The 23,372-nt window shown below is 40.0% G+C and overlaps 1 protein-coding gene across 3 annotated transcripts in view; it reads left to right on the plus strand.

Annotated features, from left to right (window-relative positions):
* Positions 1-12,089: 12,089 nt before the first annotated feature.
* Vgll3 (vestigial like family member 3) overlaps positions 12,090-23,372 on the plus strand; it is a 51,341-nt gene continuing 40,058 nt past the window's right edge. For all 3 annotated transcript variants that reach the window (XM_029470821.2, XM_021185434.3, XM_029470822.2), the window contains exon 1: positions 12,090-12,613. In XM_029470821.2, the coding sequence (XP_029326681.1) occupies positions 12,488-12,613 (126 nt within the window). In that variant the 5' untranslated portion in view covers positions 12,090-12,487. The remainder of the gene's footprint in view (positions 12,614-23,372) is intronic.

Consider the following 23,372-nt stretch of genomic DNA (forward strand, 5'->3'; position numbering starts at 1 on the left):
GTACCAATTGGTGTTTTCCCTGTATGCACGTCTGTGTGAGTATTAGATTCTTTGGAGGTAGTTATAGACAGTGGTGAAATGCCAAGTGGTGCTAGAAATGGAAGCAGTTTCCTTTAGAGGAATAGCCAGTGCTCTAAACAGATGAGCCATTTCTCCAGTCTTGAGGTTATCAACTTCTAAACTATAGGATAACAATACTCTAGAACCACAGACCACACTTTAAGCAGAAATATTTTAATTAACAATTATTATTTAATATCACATTTCACATTGCTCAAAAAACAGCTTCCCCATTTCTTCTCTCCCATCTGTTCACATCAAGTTTCTCACATTCTCAGCCTCAGTTGATGATGTTATGACCTGATTATCAGATATCTGAAATTGCTTTTAGGTTTTGAAAAATGTATTGGTTATTATCCATACAGTACATAGTGTGCTTCCAGGAAAAAAGCCACACATACACACACAGTTCAGCCTTTTAGAATTTATAAAACTTTTTTTTCACAGAGTTGGCAGCTCAGATGCTATTATTTCGGTTATTTATTTTTAAGAAAGAATAAAATTTATATTTGGATACTACATGTAAATGAACTGGCAAATGTTGGAGCAATAGGAGTATGATTTTTCCTTATGTGCAGTTCCTTTATGTCTCTGGGATTTCAAGATGTGGTATTGCAGGGTACTGCCAATTTCCTCTGGGAAAGCCCATTCTCATCTAGAGTGTGGAACATCACTGCAGGCTTTAGAGATAGATTTGTCTGAGAAGGAAAAACAAAGTTATAGACAAGAACTTGAGGGTTCTTATTGTACAATAGACAAAATGACCTGAATCACCCTAAATCCTATGTCAGTTTTATTTGCTTCTTTCTTAAAAGAAATATGCACACTGGTTAAGAGCTGTGCTGTGCAAACAGATTTCCCAAATGGAGAATGGTGAACAAATCGTTTCGTGAGTGGATAATGGTGAAAAATTACATAGGACCTCTATTTTCTAATCTGTATAGTGGTGATAATTATTGCTTTCATCTAATGAGATGCTGTGAAGAGGAGATGAGTTCAACTGTGCAAAGCATGTGAGGCTTACCTAGAATATTGTAGGCACTTTGAAGCTTAATTATGATTCTTTTAAAACATTGTTGTTAATGCTCTCTTGCTTGAGCTTGTCTTGCTCAAGATAATATGATGGTAGGATAATCTCAGCAAGTTTGCCCTTTATTGCACCACCAGCATGAACTTCAGTTTGCAAGGAACAAGATGCTAACCTCTGAATGATGAACTACTCTCATTCATGTATATTTTCTTTAAGTTTCTTCAAGTTGTGCTGGGAAGTGCATTATATTAAAGAGGTTACTGTCATAAATGCTACAGGTGATTAAAAATTAAGAACCATTATGCCAAACACAATAATGTTGACATTATTCAAAAAAAATGTGTGTCTAGTGTCTTATAAAATTTCCTCACCAAAGACGAAATTAGCCAGAATATAATATCACATATGAAGTTGACATAAAAAATACTTACCATCCATGTTCTTATTTGGCTGAAAGGGACCAAAGCTAAAGCATTATATACATGTACGGACTAAATATTCCACAGCCTTCACCAATTAGACATCATAGTTAAATTCAAATTAAACTTGGCAGGTTTACACTCTTTACCTACCTTTGGTGCTGTGTGAATCACTAACAAAGTATTTAACTCTGCCTTTTTCCTCTTGGAATTTATCTTTTCATAAGGGAGGCAATTATCATAATTGAAATGATCAGAACAACATAAAGAGCAATAACACTAATTGCATACAATTAAGTGTCTAAATATAAGGTGCCAGCAATAGAGCATGTGATTATGTAGAGGAAGTCTATTTTCCAATATTGAGATTCACTGCTAGAAGGTCAAGCTTTAAATGGGTCATTGGAAGTAGGTAGGGTGTTGAACACCTACCAGGTACCTAAAGGCAGGGGACAGTAGTATTAAACTCTCCTTTTCCTCTGTCCTACTTTTATAGTGAGAATGAAGTGGGTAGCTGGGATGTAATTAAGCTTTAGGATTTAAAGATGCATGCCCCCTTCATTTTATAAAACAAACAAACATTTGAAATAGCTAGAAAATTTATATTTTTTCCCAAAAGTTATTGGATTTCAATCGTTTTAAGAAGTTTTCTCTAAATACAAAGTATTTTTGTGCTTATCAAATATATTTTTCTTTGCTTTTTAGAGCATTTAATATACCTAATATTTTGTTCATTATTTTTGTTTGTTTTTCTCAATACATCCCAACTGTAGTTTCCTTCCTCCATTTCTTTCATTCCTCTCCCCTACCTATGCCAAGTCTTCTCTCCCACAGATCCACTTTTGCTCCATTTCCTTAGTTGGTCTGAAAACTTTGGGTTGTTTTAAGCTGTTTAAATTTTTATAAGAATTATGATTTTCTCTCTTCTCTGCTGACACCTTTTGTGTACAGTTAGAGCCTAGGGCTCAGAGTCACCTTGTCCATCGGGTTGATGACAATCTTTGTGGGTAGTGTTCCTCTCTGCTTTTTCTCTTCGAACGACAGCAGCCCAGACCTTTGGCTTCATTTATTCTAAAATATTTAAATCAAATTATAAGACTAATGTATTAAAAATGAGAAAGAAATTCAAACCAGGTCCCTCTGGCTGCTGTGATTTATTAGTTCAATTGGTCTTTGTCTGTGGCTAGTTAGCCCAGTGGGTTAAAACACAGTGCTAATGATGCCAAGATCAAGGGTTTAATCCTCCCTGGCTTACTTAGCCTTGTTCCTTTCCACAGGCAGAACCAGGTTCAGACCCAGCCCAAGTTTCATCTGGACACATTCCACTTGTCAGAGGCAGACATCAAGATTGTCAGTGAATTAGCCAAGATTTGTCTTTACTAATCTTTAAAGGAACAAGCAACAAACTAAAGGTGCACATGTAACTAAAATTTATTGCAAAGCTAAAAATTAATTTGTTTTTTTTTTTTTTTTACTCACAGCTAAGTTTTATTCACATGTAAGTTTTTTTGACTGAACATGGAAAAAATGAAGACATCCAAAAGTTCATTAGATGGAGTTGAGATTTTAAATGTGTTAAGGTTTGGTCTGTTGCTATCTATATATTGCGATGCCAAATACTGTCCCCCAAGATCTAGTTGCCTCAGGTATGATGAAATCCTCACATACAGCAAATGAGGTTATGTAGATTTGCTCCTTAATTTAAAACTATTGGTTAAATAAAGAAGCCAACAGCCTCTAGCTGGACAGAAGAGAGGTAGGTGGGGCTTCGTTTGCCAGGGGAGTAGAGCAGAGGTGAAAAGAAAAGAAGATGCCTTGGGGTAGATGAATATTGACAACATGGCCACAAGGGCTGGGCAGTTGGAGTAAGAGTGGCCCAAGCAGAATGTATCAAGTTATATCAGTGTGTTATTGACAGGAGAGTAGACAAAATAGCATAAAGTATTGATATATGCCCAGCCTTTGTGCTCTAAGGCTTATTGTAAATATAACTATTTGGAAACTGAATTATCGAAGGTAGGAAAAAAAACTCTTTCGCTTAATATTTACCAAATGTAATGGCTATTCCTGGTTGTCAACTTGACTATATCTGGAATGAATTACAATCCAGAATTGAAAGGCTCACCTGTGATTTAGATCTTCAGGCTGGTAGATTCAAGTTTCTGACCTGGATCTTGGCATGGAGATCTTGAGGCATAGTGGCTAAGACAAGGCGATCTCTGAGCTCAAGGTCAGCCTGGGATAAAACAAGTCCCAGATCCAGTCCTGGTTAGTACACACCATAAATCTGGGCCACACTTTCTGCTGGAAACCTACATAAGAACGTTGGAAGAAGGAAGATGCACTCTTCTTTGCCTGCTTGCATTTACTTGTCAGCACATCTGTTGGATCTACTAGCCTTGTGATCCTGACCACCAACTAGATCCTTGGATGTCCCATTCACAGCTGACCATTGTTGGGGAGTTGGACTACAGACTGTAATTTGTCATCATAACAAATTCCTGTACTGTACTGTATAGATACTATCCATAAGTTCTGTTTCTCTAGAGAACCCTGACTAATACACCATTGTGGGCCTCAGTACCAGAGGCTTAACACGGAGATCTCTGGCCTGGCCCGGTTGAAGAATTCATGCAAAGGAGAGCAAGTGGGAACAGGAAGAGGAAGTTGTTTCCTGCCACTTCCCCTGCTGCAGTTGGCTCCACCTCTGTCTCTTCAGTGCCATCTCAGTTATTCCACCGCTACTTGCCACTCTGCACTAAGTCTCGTTGATCTGGGCCAACAAGAGGCCGACTAGCTAGTGAGGGGTGCGGTGGAGCTTCAGGTGGCACTTCGGGAGAGCGGACCTTTTCCCAAGTGTTACAGCTCTTATAACAGAAGCTCTCTGGTGACATAGTAGTTCTTGTACCCCTTTAATCCCTCTGGATAGGATTCTTATATACATTTGTGGGGTAGGTCAGGGTTTGACAGCGGATACATCTCCTTGGCTTGGTCGCAGAGCTTGGGGAAACCTTGTTTGCATGTGGGTCGTGGTGGTGGTGCTCCTATGTGACTGATGGCCACAAATCTCTTGGCAGAAGGAGGAGGGGCTGAAGGAGGCTGTAGCTGTGACAGGATCCAGGGGCCCACAGGGCATGGTCAGACACCTGCGGTCCCTTGCAGGCAAAAGTCACCTTCAGGGTGTTTGGTGTTCTAAGCCTGAGCTCAATCGGGGATCAGGCTGCCTCTGCACAGCTCACCGCCCCACAACTACCCCCCCCCCCTTTTTTTTTATAAGGGAGAGGTGTCATCAGAGTAACTGTCTCCTATGTTGGGAACAGTTTGATACTGAACCAAGACCTGATTGGTAGTGATTTTTATAATGCTACTCATCTGCTGCTTTAGAAACTGATAGGGTACCAAGGAGGGGAACAGCTGGAGCTCTGTCCTCCTCTCACCCTTTTCCCTTTGGCCTCAGGCCAGAGCCAGCCCCATGGGTCCCCCACTCTGTTCTCCGCTCTTTCTCGACATCCATCGATGTCTACAGTGCCCTAGAGCTAGAACCTGCCATCACTGACCTCCATGAAGCCAGGGACCCCAGAACCAGCTCTTCCTCTGCACCCAGAGGCGTCTGTGCTGCCTGAGAGTCTGAGCCAACTCCAGCAGTCTGCAGGGACCTCAGCCTGTGCCTCCCCACCCTTGTATGCAATCAAACTTCTGGCGTTCGCCTACAGGAGCAGCCCTAGCCCTGTGGCAGGCCAAACACGGGACACCATTTCAACCCGCACACCATAACATAATTGTATTTTAATTGTGGAATTATTCAACCAGGTTAATCCATACAGTCATTCTCTTATTCTTTGCTTGCCTTAGTAGTGTCTTAATATTCTTTTACCTTACATAATAGAATCTTTTGTTATTAAATAGGAGACTTAATAACAGAAGTTTAATAATAACATAAATATATCTACATTTAAGAGAAATGATAATTTGTGTTTTATGAAATACTTCAGTAATACAGAGGTACTAAGGAAGGATGGAAGTAAGCCTTGGCAGAGCATCCGATGAATCCGTGATGGGTGAAGTGTTGGTAATTGCTTTGTGCCTTTTCTGGAACAGCCAGAGATATTTAAAGTCTAACTTTTCAATGATTAAATTTAACAATAAAGATTAAAAACATTTTTATTATTTAATCAACATGAAATTCAACTTTACCATGGGACCTCAAGTAGGAGCCGTTACCTGTACTGCAATGTTGGAGCACGTCAAGAGCAGTCTCTAAGAAGAAGGAATTTCCATGTATTGAGATCATCAGGCAAAATATAAGAGGATACAAGTGTACAGGGTACAAATCTGATCTTTTAAAGAAACACTATCTCAGAGTCACTAGCATTAAGGATGAAATATATTGCCCCAATATAGGGGAATGCCAGGGCCAAAAAAATGGGAATGGGTGGGTAGGGAAGTGGGGGGTGCTATGGGGGACTTTTGGGATAGCATTGGAAATGTAATTGAGGAAAATATGCAATAAAAAATATTAAAAATTAAAAAAGGATGAAATATATTACAGGTTGAAATATTAAATCTTACTAGGAAGGAGAGACCAGAATAATGCAGAGGATAGCTGCAGAGCAGATATGGGCCATTATTATTCTTTATTCTACACCCTGGGATGTCCTTCAAATCACTGCTCTGTGTGTTCAGCTTATGGATTTTCAACTCAGATCTCTTTAAAGGAATTGAAAATTACCTTTAAAATCAGCTGCCCTTGAATAGATCTTAGTCTTAGTTCAAAAACTTTGTAAGGTAGACTGGTGATAGGGAAATACTCTAATATTTTGATGTTCAAACTCAGTTGGATCCCACTCTGTGAGTTTTGTTGACATTGTATATTAGTTTTACTGTGACAGATATGACAATAAATACTGTATTTAATAGGATTAAAATCTACAGATTGGTAGCTATCAAAGAGAGTGAAATGAAGTGAGGAAAGTGAATCTATCATTCTGTAGTCTGGATTCCCCTTTGCCTTCTTACATTATGTCTCGATCATGTAAATATGGTGTCATTTTGTAATTTGCACATTTAATTAACATATATTTCCTAACTGTAAACAGATATTTCATCTGGTAACCAAGCCAACAAGGCATTCTTTTCAATATTAGACGTTACTTCATTCAGTTCTTTTTCAGAAAGTGAGAAAGGTATCAGTGTTGACTTAAATGCACAATAAGCCCCCAAAATAAAATAGTGATTTGCAAAAGAAATTAAAATTGTAATTTAGAATATGTATTACTTTATGACTTCATTTATTTATTAATTTCCGAGACCATGTAAAATGCATTTTTTACAAGTCATCAAGCATTAGGAACATACTGGACTTGAGGCATTATCTAAGTTATTGAGTGGAAAAGTAGTTTGAAGATGACAGAAATCTCTTAAGAATATAGAGTAAGATAAGAGAAGACCAAACACTAAATACTCTATGTTTAAAGCTTAAATACATGAAAAATGTCTTGGAAACTGAGGAAGACTATTAAACATGACAGAAACAGAATAAATCGAGAAATGTCATGGAAGTATATCAGTGGAAGATAACCTTAAAGAGAGGTTATGCCTTGACATGAATATTTGTGAAATATCCATTTAGATGGGGTTCAAACAGTAAACTTTGTGTTTGTCTACATGTCCTTTATTGTGCACATTACACATTTGCTAGTGAAATGGTGTCAAAAAATAAAGGGAAAGGGTGAAAGTGAAGAAAACCGAATTTGATGGATAAGAGGAAGGTGAAGAAGAAGAGGCAATCCTTGCACAAGGACAGAAAGCAATGAAAGTGTGTTAGTTGCTAGGCATTGTAAAGGTCACTTGAGACATATGATATGAAGGATAATGGAGTGGCCTAACTGCTCTACATTTGAATTTTTGTCTCTGTCATTTTGGCAATTTCACCACTCTTGGACAAGGGAGCGGCAGTATCTCTCAGCTTCAGACTTCTCCTTACTAGCTTTTTCTTATTGTGCCTATGCACAGCCATCACTCTATTGGAACTTTCTCTGACCCTATATGAATGACACAGAGGCTTACTATTTTAAAGCTTAGGCCTTTTGCCACTTCTGGCAATCATGTCAGTCGTTGTAATTAAGCGCTAGCTTCCCAGTATTAAATCTTTTCAGTTTGGGGGGTGGGTGGCATAATCCTGTATTGAGTAGCCCAGATATTTAATACCTGTATCACATAAGATGATTCCATAAGTTACTATTTATTATTTAAAATGTTTAAAATCCTGTATTTTAACAGGGTTCTAGACTAATTGTTCATTTTGTGAATTCTTATCATTTTCTGGCATTTGTTCATGGGTAAATAGCAAAGGCAGTAGGGGTGGCTGCCTTTCCTCAACTTCATTAAGAGATGGCACTATAGATTCCATGGGCTGTGTCTCTTTGATCTTTAACTTCATTAGGTACCATTGGTTCACTACTAAACACTTCCCGTTCTCCTTATTTTGTGTTTTTTTAAGACCAAGCCTCTGTACTATCATAACCAAATTTTCTTATTGTACAATTATTGTTTTCAACCCTTTTTGAGAAGTATATAAAGACTGCAATTGAAAGTAGGCAGGGATTTACTCCAATGGCCACAGTTGTAATAAGTACTGTGTTAACCTTTTCAAGTAATGTTTCTGTCCCATCAACTCCTATCCATTCTGGTAAGGGGTCTGAAATGGGATTTCCCATTTTTTTTTTAAATGCAGGAAAAGCCTGTCTATCTAATTAAAGTTGTCCGTTGCTTTGAATTACTGTGATTTGCTGTCCCAGAGGAGGCTCCCTTGCTCTGGGTTCTGTGCTTCTGACACTTCTGAGTCTCCTGAGCTCCTCTGGGCATCCAGATGAACTCGGATAATTGATGCTTCCTCTGGAGATGATCCCAGGAGAATTCTCCTCTGCAGCTTTCTGTCAGATGTCTCCTGTCCTCTGTGATGTTTCTGTGAGATGTCCTCTGCTTTCTGCAACACTGGAAGGCTTTCTACTTCTCCAATCACTTTGGGTACCAGATGTAAATGTAGCATTTATTTCCTCTGATAAAGGGATAAGATGAGAGTAAAACCCAAGGCGTGTGAATACATGGCTTGGTCTGAGCCCAGAGTGTTTCCTTCTCTGTTCTAACTATTCCTAGACCTGGAAACTTCTAGCCTTGCCAGTTTTAAATGTAACTTTGATTCAGGAGATATAAGTGTCATCTTAGAGACTTATTGCTGAATAAGCTCACCCTTTCCAGTTCTTTCTGAACGCTGACTAGCTGGATCAACTCAGCTGTTCTGACTTAAAATCCTTTAAAAGCTGATTAATTTAAACTGGGTTGTCTCAGCTTTGGATTGATTTGCTCTGCTTGGCCTCTAACTAAGGAAATATGTTCTAAATTTCTAGCTTCTTCTGGCTTCACCTGCAACCTGTCTCAGTAAAACTGTTCCTGTAAAACTTTCCCTGTCTGTCTGTTCTCTCTCTCTCTCTCTCTCTCTCTCTCTCTCTCTCTCTCTCTCTCTCTCTCTCTCTCTCTCTCTCTGTGTGTTTGTGTGTGTATGTGTGTTCGTGTGTGTGTATGTGTGTGCATGTGTGGCTCTTGAACTCAGGAATCTACCTGACATTGTAAGCATACACAAACAAACACACAAATTAGCTAGTGGGATCTTGCCTTGTGGTCACAACTCCCTAAATCTCTTTATTTCCTTCCTTATTATCTTTCTGACAAAGTAGCTCATAGTGCAGCTGCCTCTGTTCCTTTAGATCTCTGAATATACAATTTATATTGCATCTTAATATTTCGCATAGTTAAGAAATATAATTTCGAACTCATGCTTTCAGAGTTCTTTCCCACAGCCTTATGGGCTGTCCTGAAGATCACAGCATTCTATTGTAATTTTGAGACACACCTGCTTCGCTAGAACTCATGCTATCTCTGATTATCATGAAGTCATTAACCTTAGCGGAGAGGGCATTCTTTGAAGGAGGAATGGGGAAATACTTATACTATTACACAAACAAGCCTTATATCTACAGCAACAACCAACACTTGTGAAGTCTCTTTCCCTGCTGGCTCTGTTCTAGGGTCAAGAAACCACGTCAAACTGTCCTTCCATGATCAATCCAGACCTAGTGAAGTTCTGTCCAGAATTAGATTCTAGACAAAGTGTGGAACAAGAAATGAGAAAGAAAAATAGCAGCTAGAGCTACAGTCTTCACTGGTTTGTTAATCAAAATTAGGGGGATTCATGCTGAAGAGTATTAAGAGTCATCAGTTTAGCCAGGCGTGGTGGTGCACACCTTTAATCCCAGCACTCCGGAGGCAGAGGCAGGCGGATTTCTGAGTTCAAGGCCAACCTGGTCTACAGAGTGAGTTCCAGGACAGCCAGGGCTACACAGAGAAACCCTGTCTTAGAAAAAAAAAAAGTCATCAGTTTAAAACAGTTTGTTTCACAGATAGACAAGCAAATGACCTCCCCGAGGGAGGTCTCCTAGGAGATTGGGGACAGAACTGAGAGAGGAAGAAGCCTAAAACTGTGAGTGCTTGGTTCAACTACTTCCCAGTTCATCCTACAGAGAGGTACTTAAATAAACAAATGTGTATAATTTATATGTCTGTGTACATTACAGATGACTTCACATATTCAGATATCTTCACTCATGCAAACCCGTGAAAAACTAAATACATTACAAAGAAGAGGTCTTCTGTTAGATTTCTGTACAAATAGGGCTTAAAAGTTACTTCAAGTTAGTAACTTTTAGTATTAGTGAGTTGTCCTTTATAAGAAAACAAAAAAAAAGTCAAAGCATCAAGGCTCTGTTTGGCTTACTGAGGCTAGATCTTTATTGGAATAGGTGTCCTGAAGAATGGATTAGAAGATGTTTGGTTATGGGGCTGGAGAAGTAGTAATAAGCGTCATTCAAGAGTCTGAATGAGCTAGCTGGACAAACTAGGGCTTACAGTCAGAGATGTAAGCAGAAGAAGTGTAGAGTTTAGGATATACTTACTGAAGGCTAAGACCAGATGCAGGCACTGTGAAAAGAGGGAAGGTTGGGAACTTCCCAGGTATTCCCAGTTCAGCTGGGAGGTGGGGTTTTATTATCTGTGACAGACACCATTAGACAAAGTTCAGATTGGAATGTGGGTGGTGGCTGTTGTTATAACTGTGTACCTCACAGAACTGCCTGGAGAGAAGCTGTAACCGATGAGAGTAGATCACCGGAAAAGGGTCTAACCAGGCTATATCAACTTGGGACAAAGGGGTTATAATCATATAAAGTAAGTTCTTCCATATGTCCTTGATAGGAATGGCCTTCCTCCAGAAAGAGTACAGCTTAAAATGTGAACTACATAAACTCTCTCTCTCTCTCTCTCTCTCTCTCTCTCTCTCTCTCTCTCTTGGTCGGCCTACATAAACTCTTAATAGTCATATTTTAAGACTTGATTGATAAAATAATGAATGTGTGAAGAAATTCCATTATGGCATAACAAAATACCAAACACAATCTTGGTGTGAGTGTTAAGGGAGATATAGACATGCGTACACATGAACTGTTCCCCAAAACAGAGGCGGTCCTGGTGGGAGGGCATAATGGCTTCAAAGTATGATCTTTGGTGTGTGTGTGTGTGTGTGTGTGTGTGCGCGCGCGCACGTGTGTGTGATTTACTCTATGTAACATTAATGCATTCGACAAACAAAGACATTTCTTTTGAAAAAGACTAAGCCTTTTGGTCCTTATTGAAACTTTTCTGTTTGTCAGAGAGATAAAGGTTGATTGAGTTACAGTTGATGATTTCACTGGAGTATAACTATATTTTTAAAAATAAATTTTTATTTCAATTTGTAGAAGGTTTTAAGCTATATGCATATAAACAACACATTGAAATGGTAGCCAATTATTTTCTCTTGCTGTATTCAAGCCAGCTTGTAAAGGCCAGAAAAGGTAAACATACATGGCCAGGATGCCAATCCACCAAGATGTGCCTTTTAAGTGAAGATGTTGCAAGGAAACAACTATTGTTAGCCTGTGGGCACTTCAAAGCACTGTTAACTTTCACTTTGGTTTATTTTTAATGGAGGAACTAAGCCCATATCTTACCCCCGACCTGTTTTATAACAACTCTCTTTATTTACACCTGGCCTTCCTTTAATCGGGTTCTAGCACCATCGGAGTTGATGCTCTTTGCAAAAACTCCCAGAACTTGGGCAACTCTGTCCAGGCCGCCAGGTGACTGAGACTGGGTGGGGAACCGTGGAGTTTTGAGGGCGCGGAGCCTCTCGCATACCAATCTCCTCCCACCAGCATCTCTGGGCCCGGAGGCGGAGAGGGCTCCAAACTTCGCTCCAATCCGCAGCCGCCCTCCCCAGGGTCCCCCTGCTGGGCGACCCGCCCGCTGTGGACCTGAGTTGATGGAACTTTTCTGATAAACTGCTCCTGAGAGCTGGGGAGGCAAGCTCCCCGCCTCCCCACATTCCGGCTACCCTGCCCCCGCCTCCCGGTCCTCGCCCAGCCGCCCGCGCTGGTGATAGGACGAGTCCCGGGCGTGCATTGTGTGTATGCAAAAGCACTGCTGAGCTCCTGGAGCGGCCCTAGCCGGGACCGGGTAGCAGCTGCTGCGGGCACTGCGGAGTACGCTCCTGTCTCGGATGCGGATGCCTGAGCCTGAGCCCAGCGCTGTCATGCTCCTGCCGCGGGGCGGGCTGCAGCGTCGTCCCGTCGCTATATAAGCGCGAGCAGAGGGGGCACCCGGAGGGGCTGAAAATGAAGGTGCCCGCGCATGGGCCGCCGCTGATTGCCAACCCCTCCCGAGCTCGCTCCCGGAGCGGAGCCCGAGGCCGCCGAGGACCCGCCTTAGCCGCAGTAGCAGCTGGTTCAGCGACGCGGACAGCAGCTGCGGCGGCAGTGGCGGTGGCGCCCCTCGCGCCAGCGCTTAGAGCGGCGGCGGCGACTCCGGGGCCGCCGCTGGCCCCGCTGCCATGAGTTGTGCGGAGGTGATGTATCACCCCCAGCCGTATGGAGCGCCCCAGTATCTGCCCAACCCTGTGGCAGCTGCAACCTGCCCTACAGCCTGCTATCATCCGGCTCCCCAACCTGGCCAGCAGGTGAGTCACCAGCCCGGCAGCCTTCCGGGGGCGGGGACGAGGGGCACCGGGTATCGGTGTCAGGCTCATGCCGTGCCCCGCCGGGTCCCGAGGCGTGAAAGATGCTTTAGGACTTGCTGGGAACCATAGGAAGAAAAAGACACTCCCGGAAGGGCAGAACTGAGCATGGCAGGGCTGGGATCCTGGGAAAGGCTTTACCTGGCCGGGGGCTTATTTGAGCTGTGTCACCTGAACTCAGAGACTGTTGCTCCCAGCTTCGCTGGTCCTTAGGACTCAGTTCCCTGAAGCTCACGAAAGGCATCTGTCTTAGGACTGTGTGAGTAAACTTTTAACTCAAATACTTTGTTTCCTTGGGCAAGTAGAGTATTTCAGCGTTTTCTGGAGTAAGTGGCAGAAGTATGTGAGGTAGCAGAGGTTACCAGAGAAGGGAGCTCACAGAGTGACTGACTGTACTGGGACTTTTAGGGTGGGAACACAGGTCGGATGTAAGACACATTCGGTGTTCCTAGAATTTATCCATAGCCTTTCTCCCCGCGGCTGTGATTTAGACAGGGATTCTCAAAAGGCTCTTCATTCACTTTCTATTCCTAACAAAACACAGAGCCTTCTGGTGTTTGTCAGTGGACTTGCGTTTCTTAGCCCAAGGTAGCCAGGAGTATCTGCATGCCTGGGCCCCACCCAGCCAAGAGACTGAAAATGTTGGTAAAAGGGACCTGGAAACTAGATGATAAGGGTAGACACTGGAAGAACTTGCCACTAGGAATTCTTGAGATTACTCTGTGGCCACATAGCAAGTGCAACAAAATTTAGTTAGAACAATGTTAAAAACAGTAAAACGTGCCTGTGACAAGGGGCTATACTGAATCAGGGATTAGAGTAGGCTAAATTCATTGAAACTTAAAAATACAGCTAGATATAGTTAGAAAATAATGATTAACAGGATTTTCGACTTGTTTTTCATTTCTTAGGAACTGTATGTTTTATTCTGGCCTTCAGGGTTTGACCCTTGGAGCAATCTGATCTTTGAATTTCTATTTTCCCTTTGCCCCTGTCCCTTTTCTAGAAGTATAGGGCTACTCTTTGGGAAAGAGACTATAACTCCATATGAGACTCAGTGGCTGTCAGATTCAGCTAACTTTGAAAGGGTACAAGTCCAGGAGTCACCGTTAAACAATCCCATCTTAATGAAGACCAAATGAGACAGAAGACCCCACTTCCTTGCTAGTAATTATTACTTACTTTAAAATTAGAAAGCTTTACTATTTTAAAACAAAATTACCTTTGATGGGAGAGATAGGAGAAGCAGTTTTTTGAATTTTGTGGTCAAGAATGGCAAACAAAAACATTTTGACTCATCATGTTTTCTTTGACACAAAATAGTAGCGTCGTAGGTTCAATCCAGGCAGAGACCTTGGGTATTGGTCCATCTCTCATGCTGTAGAGGCCTTCAATTAACAGTTGGAATGTGGATGAGCAGGAGACTTAGATGTTTTTAAGTATACAGAGAAATAACGTTCTCTCCTGAAAAAGTAAGGAATCAGAGATGTTGTGAACATGGTTGTCTTCTATGGAATTATGAAATTAATCCCATTGAAATATGAGTGCATAGGGAGAGGTCAGCATTGTTACTCTTCTTCAGCAAGAAAAATCAAAGGCCGAATTAGACAAATGAAAAATCATTAATCATGAAAGTTAGTTTTCAATTCAAACTGTCTCTGAGTACTTTATCTCATTTTGCAATAGACCTAAATTTGAACCCCAAATTCCATTCTTTTGCTTAAAAACTATGAACAAACTGACAAAGAAAATAAAAATAAAGCACAAAAAGAGTCTAATCTGTCTGTGTTGGGCAGTTACATAAATGCTCAGCTTCTGCTCTATTCAGAGCTTCTATAGACGTCTGTTAAGTAGTGCCTGAGTCTACTGTAAGGGTTTGCTTGAGATGTGCACACTTGCACACTTCTCTCATTAAATTGGTTTCTTTGATATTTAAATTTTCCTCTAGTTCATATACTATTCGCCTGTTATTGGGCTAAAGAGACTTGACAGCGTCATTGCTGTTCCTTTACTGTCAGAGCTTGTTTTGATGACCTATATTTTCTATTGGAAAAAAGAGTAAGTCAGGAAATTCTTATCAGCCTGACAGCATTTTTAGACTATGCAGTGCGTGGGTGAAGTGGGCTTACTATTGACTTGGCCCTAATGCTGCAGTCATCTGAGAATACATATTTTTGTTGTTTTTGCATTCCGTAAGGTTTGATCATTATTATCCGTGAAGGTTGTTTTCTCTGTACATGGGATGTAATCCCTAATAATATTTTGTTTGGGAGACAAAAGTGAGGGAGATATCTCTTCCTGCATTAACAAACAACCACCACAAAAATAAAAACAACTGGATTTGTTGAGGAGGGGGGAAAAAGAAACATTAAAAAGGACAGTGATGCAAAAAAACATTGTGGTCATTCATGAGATAAGGATGCCAGGACATTGACATTCTGGGCTGGGGTTTCTGCATTCAATTGTAGGAATGTATCCCTTAGCTGTATTCTCTCCTCAAAAGTGGGGGTCTTCTGTTCTTGTATGTTTGTTTTTACTTTTTCTCTGGAAGGCAAGGGGATGGAATGGGGGCTCTCACATGTGCTAGGTACTCAGTCTACTAGTAAACTACACACTCCTCGCTCTGAAGTGCTTAGATGTTTATGAAATAGCACATTACGATTGATCTTAAGCACGGGGTTCACTTTTCATTCCTGAATATTTTTCTTTTTTAGAAATTTTAGAATTTATTTTCTAGCCATATGTTCAATCGGCTTTTCTGCTGAATCTGAAAGTTTGAAGCATAGTTTTTCTTTCTTTCTTCTTTTTTATTGAACCTATTGTATGTGCAAGCAGGATAAATGTTTAAAAACACCAGTAAGCTGCATATAAATGCCACACGATAGTGTGCCACCCCAGTTCAACCAATCAAGCTCATCTGCCAGGGTCTGAAGAGTACATTTATAATCCTTGGGGTGAATTCCTAGAGGTTGTGTGCTGGGCTTAAATCTTACAGGGAGCATTAGTGACAGAGGCAGAATTTACTGAGAGATTCTGAGCAGCTTAGTCCTCGACCTCACCGTCTCTCCATAGCCTCTGGACAGCCCTCCTCCAGAGCTCCCTGGGAGAAGTTTTGACTCAGTCTCAGTACATGCTCTGAGGCTGATGACACTGCAGAACGTGAACAGAAAGGAATGTGCTTGTAGTCTGCTAGTGACAGTAGGAAACAGCACAGTGTTTCGAAATACGACGTGTCAGGAAAAATTGAGGGCAACAATATGAAATCATAAGATTCCCTTCATACCAGTAGACTTCTCATCTGAAAGGCAGACGGTCTGTTGTCTAAATCCTCTCCCATATTAAGAATGTTAAACTCGGGAGGTCACTTAAAGTCAAGCTTTCAGACTCACAGGGTTTTAGAAGACATGGCAAAGGGAGAACAGTAGCTGAGTTTCCTTGTCTATATAGATTTTAATGGTCACCGTCTGCTTCCTGTAAGTTAGAACGTGTTTACTCTATCTCCTTTAAGGGGATCAGCTGGGTGAAAAACAAAGTTTGATAGGCAAGCTCCCAGTGATGCTTGTGAAGGGTTTTCAAATTCACTGTCTCTTCTCTGTTACCTTGGTTAAGTTTTAAAATGACTCTGAGATGCTGTTTCTGAAATGGGAAAACCCTAGGGGACAGGAAACATAATATAAATGGGAAAATCCAGATCCATGGGGTTGGAATTCCTGGCTAAAATTTCTGTGCTGGTTGGTAACAGAATAAGGACCAGCAGATTTCCTTTCCTGGGGTAGCATCGTTGTACCAAGGCATGCAGTTTCCCAGACCGTTTTCTTTCTCCTCATTACACACCAGGTTATTTTCTTGTCTTTGCATCCCAATCAGCTTGGTTTTTTGTTTGTTTGTTTGTTTTTGTTTTTTGATAAGGAAGATTAGTATGCAGTAGATTCTTTGGCCTTGGAGCTTGATATTCTTTCCAAGCCTTGGGTAGTGTCCTTTTTTTTTTTTTTTCTGTAAGCTTACTATTCCAACGTCTCTTTGCAAGCTGTTGCATTATGCTAGTGACTTTTGCTCTCCATTTATTCTTAAAGTAGTTGTGTATCTACTTAGCAAATGAACACTGATTTATTTAAAATTAAATGCAGCCAATGGCCTTAACAGTAACATGTATGCATCTTAGATTTCATTACTATTCAAACATAAGACTAGATTTATTCAGAGGTAAGATCTCAGTTTTAACCTAACTAGTTTCACCGCACAGTCAAATTATTTAAGGCAGAGGATTTAATTGCCTTACAACTGTAAGCAAGGACTTAAGTGTATTTGTAAGGATTTATACAGAACTTCTCTGAAAAAGAGCAGCCTCTCTAATTCCATGTTACACAAATTAACTTGACAGCAAAGACTTGAAAGCTTAGGTTGTCCACAGTCTCATAGTCCTAGTGATTTCTCAGCAAAAAGAAGACCAGGATAGAAATGGTTAAGTTTTAAAGTAAGCAACCTATTGACAGAGCAGTGATTTACCATGGAGATCACAATGATGCTAGAGAGGGTGGGATTGAAATGTTCAGAGTTTCACAGAGTGAGCATGTATTCCCCCAAGAAATCAGGCCAGCAGGAGTCAGTACCACCAGAAATTTAAGAAAATGGATTTGACTGATATGCGAAAAGCACCCATTTCCCCTAATATTTGGTAGACCCTCCCCACAGCTTGACATGATGCGGAGAGGGTACACATCAAGGGAAATGGTGTGGAGCAGTAGCCTACTGTTTTGCTTTAAGATCTCTTCTCACTACCGCAGGTGAGACACTAAACTAACTTCACTGGACCATCCGCAGAGTTTTCCAAGAGACAAAATGGACATAATACTAGGGCATGTCCCAAAGTAAAACCATCAGGTAGAGGACTGTCATTTAAAACATGTTCCTGAATTGGATCTCCTCCCCACCACTCCTGTTTCCAGTGAACTTCTTCATTTTAAAATCTCAGAATGTATACACCCAGCAGCAGAGAGGGAAAAAAAAGTATTGTCTCCAGAAGGTTCCAATATTTCCATTTGATAACCTAGCACTCTGTAGTAGATGAGATTCAGCTCTGATGGACTGTGAAGGCAGCCATTCAGGGCAAAGCTCTGCCTGCTCTAAGCTTTTTAAAATGCACCTCTTTGAGCAGCTGGTTTTATGCTTTGACGACTTATTTGGGCTGACCCAGAAAGTGCCTTGAACCATTAGCCCTCCACAGCTGTTGTTAGAACAACTCATAAATGCCATATTTGTAGATAGTTCAGTGGATTCCAGATTTATGCCAGTAATTTACAAGTGGAATTTGAACTAGGGAAAGTTAACTTTTTTTTTAACTCAATCTCCAAAGATGAATAAAGAGAAGATGAACCCAACAGGTGTCTAGTCTTCTTCCATCTGTATCATTCCTTGAGGGCTGAGTGAGGTCTGCAAAGATGTATTCATCTTTTCTTGTTTATGTGAAGATAGATAGAAGAAGCACCATATATAATTCCTAGGTGCTGAGCTAGATGGAAATGTGTCAGACTTCTGTGCTCTGTAGATTTGGTGTTTTGGCTAGTACCCTGTAAAATCAGAAGAGGTGGCCAATACAGGAAACCAAATCAAATGGGAATGCATCTTAAGATACAGCATTCTGCTGATATAAAGGTTACACATTGCAGTTATAGGTATCTATATTCAGCATTCCCTACCTTTAGAAGTGGAAGCCAAGGGCTACCGGGTTCCGTTACTTGCTGCTGAGATTCATAGAATTAGTTTTGGTCAAGTTATCTTTGTCACTTTGGTTTCTAACATTGTTTTACTAAATGAACCTCCATAGAAAGTTGAAAACAATTCCGAGCTAGCCTAATATCATTGCCTTGTCTTACTTACAAACCTTGGAATACTAGAAACTCAGAAAAATAATATAGTTTATAAAAGACATAATCCACAGGGGCAGTCTCTATTTCTTCCCTAGCAAGACGTTGCCAAGTATGTGAACAGATGCAGCCCTGGCCCTGGCTGGACGTTTCATTCTGCATATCCAAGTATTTGCAAAGTTACAAACACAGTGTATGAATGAATGAATGAATGAATGCATGATAAATAATTGTAATAGAGGTTGTATCTTAAATCTGTCTAAGAGATTATACAAATATACCAAAATTTATATGAGGGAAACTTGTTTCATTCAAAGTAGTTGCTTTGAGAAATAACACATTCCCTAATGATGTGATCATAGTTTAAAACATTTTGGGAATGCAAATTTTGAAATTGCTTCTCGGCCTGTGGCACATTTTTTTTTTTGGCCATTGTAAAAACTAGAAAATTTTCATTCTTAAGGGAGGTAGGTTAGATTTTTTATAATCAATAGATTTATTTGGAAGCTATGTGTTCCAACTCTATCATATTGAGTAATGCATTTTTGATTGCTCTTTTCTGCTATTAAGAAAATAATTGATAAAGAAAATAAGCAAATATAACAAACACAGCATCCTGTAGTATGACCGACAGTTCTTTAGAAACTGACTGTTCACATTTCCAAAACAGGACTTACAGAAAAATTGGAAACAAGTGCAGTATATATCTAGCCAGTGACAGTCTACTTAGACATAGCAGTTCATTGTCATCTAGGAATATATACATTTTTAAGGTATTACTTAGTTGCTATATCTAAGATGTCATTTTTAAGCTAAAGTTATTTTTCCTTTGAAGTACTAGGGATCAAATCCAGAGCCTTGTGCATGCCAGACAAGGGCTCTAGTTACATCTCCAGCTAACCCATATTCCTATTTCTAGGTTCTTAAGGTTGTAAGTACCTGTAGACTATTCTTCTCATCATGCAATGCCATGTTTTTGGCTTCAATTTGTTTCTTCAGTCAAAATAATCATCTTCTAGCAAATCCAGCACACTGGCATGACTTCTCAGCATGTGCTTTGTAGACAGAAACAGGTTCTAATCCATAACTGTTAGTAGTCAATTGATCCTAGCTAAGGAAAGAAGTTTTGCATATGCAAATTGATAGAAATCATTCTGGGAAGTATTTGCATAGAAGAGAAAATTAAGTGAAACAAAAACTATTGTTCTCAAGAGACAGTACTTACCTTTAAGCTTCATGACCTAAATTCCATTCTTGTCCTTCCACCAGCTCCTTCAGGAGGTCAGAGGCTGTCCATGTATAACCTATGGCACACATTCTTGAAAATACACACATGCACACATATACACACATACACAACTACACACACATTCACACACAGACACACATATAAACACAGACAAACACATGCACACATACTTAGACACACACAAATGAATAAATGTTGTTTGAAAATTTTATAAAATGAAAGATGGTCTGTGGCATATATTCCTTAAGTCAATTGAACTACATGTTTTCTGATATGCTCAGAGATCTCTGAGGTATTCTAAAGTATATATTCTATAAGTAAATTCTAAAACCATGATAAAAGATCAATGGGTTGGTTTTATGGACTTAATGCTTTTGAAACAGACTAGTCATTCAAACCTTTCCTCTCTCTCCCACTCCCTCCCCCTCTCCCTTTCTTCCTTTCTCCCTCCTCCCCTTCCTTCCTTCCTTCCTTCCTTCCTTCCTTCCTTCCTTCCTTCCTTCCTTCCTTCCTTCTTTCCTCCCTCCTTCCCTCCTTCCCTCCTTCCCTCCTTCCCTCCTTCCCTCCTTCCCTCCTTCCCTCCCTCCCTCCCTCCCTCCCTCCCTCCCTCCCTCCCTCCCTCCGTCTCTCCCTTCCTCTCTCTCTCTCTCTCTCTCTCTCTCTTTCTTTCTTATTTTCTTTCTGTTTAACACAAAACAGTTCCTTCATTTAAAGGAGATAGTCACTAGAACTTGTATTTTTCAGATCATTTTTCTAAATATCCAGTGATTTCAGTGATTCATTAAAATAGTTTTGTTTCCTTAGGACGAAACTTTCCACCCATGCACAATAAGCCCTTGGTATTTGGCGGCTTAAGCCTTTGGGAGTTAGTGGTATTTGGCTCCTGACCTGGAAGTCTTTCTCCTGTCAGACAAAATCCTTTCCGCCTGTACATTCCTGTTGAAGTTTGTTTCTGCTGGGCCTGATGGCAAGCTCTGAGGTGATCACTAGGGTTTGCATTGCCTGAGCCAACTTTCCTTCTCTCTTCTACCCTTCATGTTTGTGAGCCGGCCTTAACACAGCCTATTAACTCCTTTCTTGTTTCACTAAACTGATATCTTATTGTGTGGGGAAAATGGCTTCAATTGAGCAGTGTGTATTACTCAAACCAACCTGTCTCTGCGATGTGTGTGTGTGTGTGTGTACACGCCTGTTCGAATGTGTGTGCTATACAAACATGGCTGTACATGTGTGTTCACATGATTGTTTATATACATATGTATAAGGGGATGCTTGGTTGTGTGCATGGGCATGTGTGGAGGCCAAGAGGTTGAGTTTGACTGTCTTGCTCCGTCACTTCTCACCTTAAATAGTGAGGTAGGGTATATTACTGGACCCAGAGCTCATGTATTTGGTATTCAGCTGGGATTTCTGTTACTGCTTTCCCAGTGCTTGGATTATAGGCTGGTTCCTAAGCTTATGCAGGATTTACATGGGTACTGGGAACCCAAACTCAGCTTGCCAAGTGCTTTCCTCTCTGAGCCACGACTGTAGCCCCAACTCACAGTTCTTAAGAGCTCTTTCATTGACTCTTTTGTTTGTTTTGCTTTAAAAAACCACAATTCTTCACAATCTTGTAAGAAGAGTATAGATACTAAACTGATATTTGGATATACTTTAGAAAGTGATTACATTTTGAAAATGTACGAAGGAGGTGACATTTTTGTCTCGATTCTGCACATCTATGTTCTGACACTTGGAGACTTAATCTCAACTTTTAGATTTATTTATATTTCCCAACAAAAACATGCAACCCTATGGGGGGTAGAATGAAAGAATCGAAGGCCAAGAGCATATAGAACGTAGCTAAAGAGGAATATGTTCAAAGAAAAGGCAGAGAACACTGGTGTCCTGCAGTGGTTAGTGTTCAAGTCTGAGAAGTTAGATTGTGTGTTGTCACCATATAAGCCACGTGAAACAGCTTAAAGGATGTGTTTCTGTTTCTTTCCCATCTTGTTCCCGCTGACCCTTACACCACTTATGCGTATTCAAACTTAGCAGTCTCTGTAATGATCAGGCCATTTGGATACTTTAAGAATTCTTACTTCAACCAGTGATATTTCAAGGCTAAATATATGTGGGAAATGTAAATATTCAAGTAGTTTCACTATAGTTTATGAAAATTAGAGCAAAATATGGGGAAAGCATGAGTAGAATTATAAGCATTTGTGTGTGCTGTTGTTAGTGGATCATAGGATCATTTTTGACCAAATTACAGGTATCCACAGTATGAACAGGGGATGTTTTGTCATGTATAGTTGTACAAGTAGAGATATGTTGTCTATGTATGAAATATAAGAGTTCAGAGCCTCAGTGAATGCAGCAACAAAGGACAAATTTTTGCATATTAGACAAATGATAGTTATTTTCCTATAAGACAACTCAATTCTTCAGAGTTAGACAGCTTACTCCTTACCTCACTCCCTGTGGATAAGGATGCTATGTTTACATATGCATTTATGTGTAGTCAGCCATTCCAGGGTTGGTAGAAAAAGTCCCCCTGAATTATGCAGAGTTTACAAAGCTGTGCAACCGTAAAATGAAAATCTATAGTTTAAATACAACTGCCAGCAACTAGTCTTGAGATGGCTTGTGGTACTTATCACTTATCACAGAGCTATTTTGTATTTATGTTAGGTTTTACAGTTTCAATTAAAAAATATTTTGTATGTACTTTGTAATTTACTTAAGATGTAATTGTTGTCCATTGGCAGTGAAACGAATCCTTTTTGTTATCTGGGTAGTTAACATAAATGTTAAAAAACAAAGATAAAATAAAGGTATAGAAGAGGTATGGGCAAACACACCCTCATCAGTCTTGTGGGCGATGATGAACACTCTGAACGCAGAAACTACTCTGTGGGTCAGCTTTAAGTTCATTTCAGTATAAAAGTGATCTTTCGAATAAGCCAGAATAGGTAGGACAGAGTTATTTATCTATGCTGGTTTTTAGTACATATTCACGCATCCAGAAAAACAGCACAGTTACTAGACCAGTAGATTAACAGTTTGTTTAATTTTATAAATGAAATTAAAATCTAAAAGTTATTTAGCTCAGTTCCTGCAGTTTTTTAACATATTTTAAGGTGGTATTTTGTTTTCAAATTCAAATTTGAACAAAAGTAGATCAGAAGAAATATAACCAGACAGCTTTATAACTACCTGTTCATCAATAAGACACATTCATTCACATGGAATAAATTATCTATTTGTAAGAAAACCACATTGACACAAACTTTAAATAAAAAATAGCAAATATATTTTTAAATAACATCTCCCTCATATTCATCAGTCTATATCATGTGTCCATTTCTGGCACCAACTGGAAAAAGAACAATATATTTGTTGCCAAAAGAAAATGATAGATTAATTAAAGATAAACTTATGATTTGTGGTTATTGGTTCTAAAACTAGTAATTACATAAGAAACATTAAATGGGAGTATGTGTAGTGCTAATACATGCAAAACTACTGAGAATTCTGCAATTATGTGGTTTCACTATTCAGGCTTATTTTTCCAGCATGTATAATTTCTGTAGAAATATATAAT

This window comes from Mus caroli, unplaced genomic scaffold (assembly GCF_978045245.1).
Source record: "Mus caroli unplaced genomic scaffold, Mus_caroli_1 scaffold_17, whole genome shotgun sequence".
Lineage (NCBI taxonomy): Eukaryota > Metazoa > Chordata > Mammalia > Rodentia > Muridae > Mus > Mus caroli.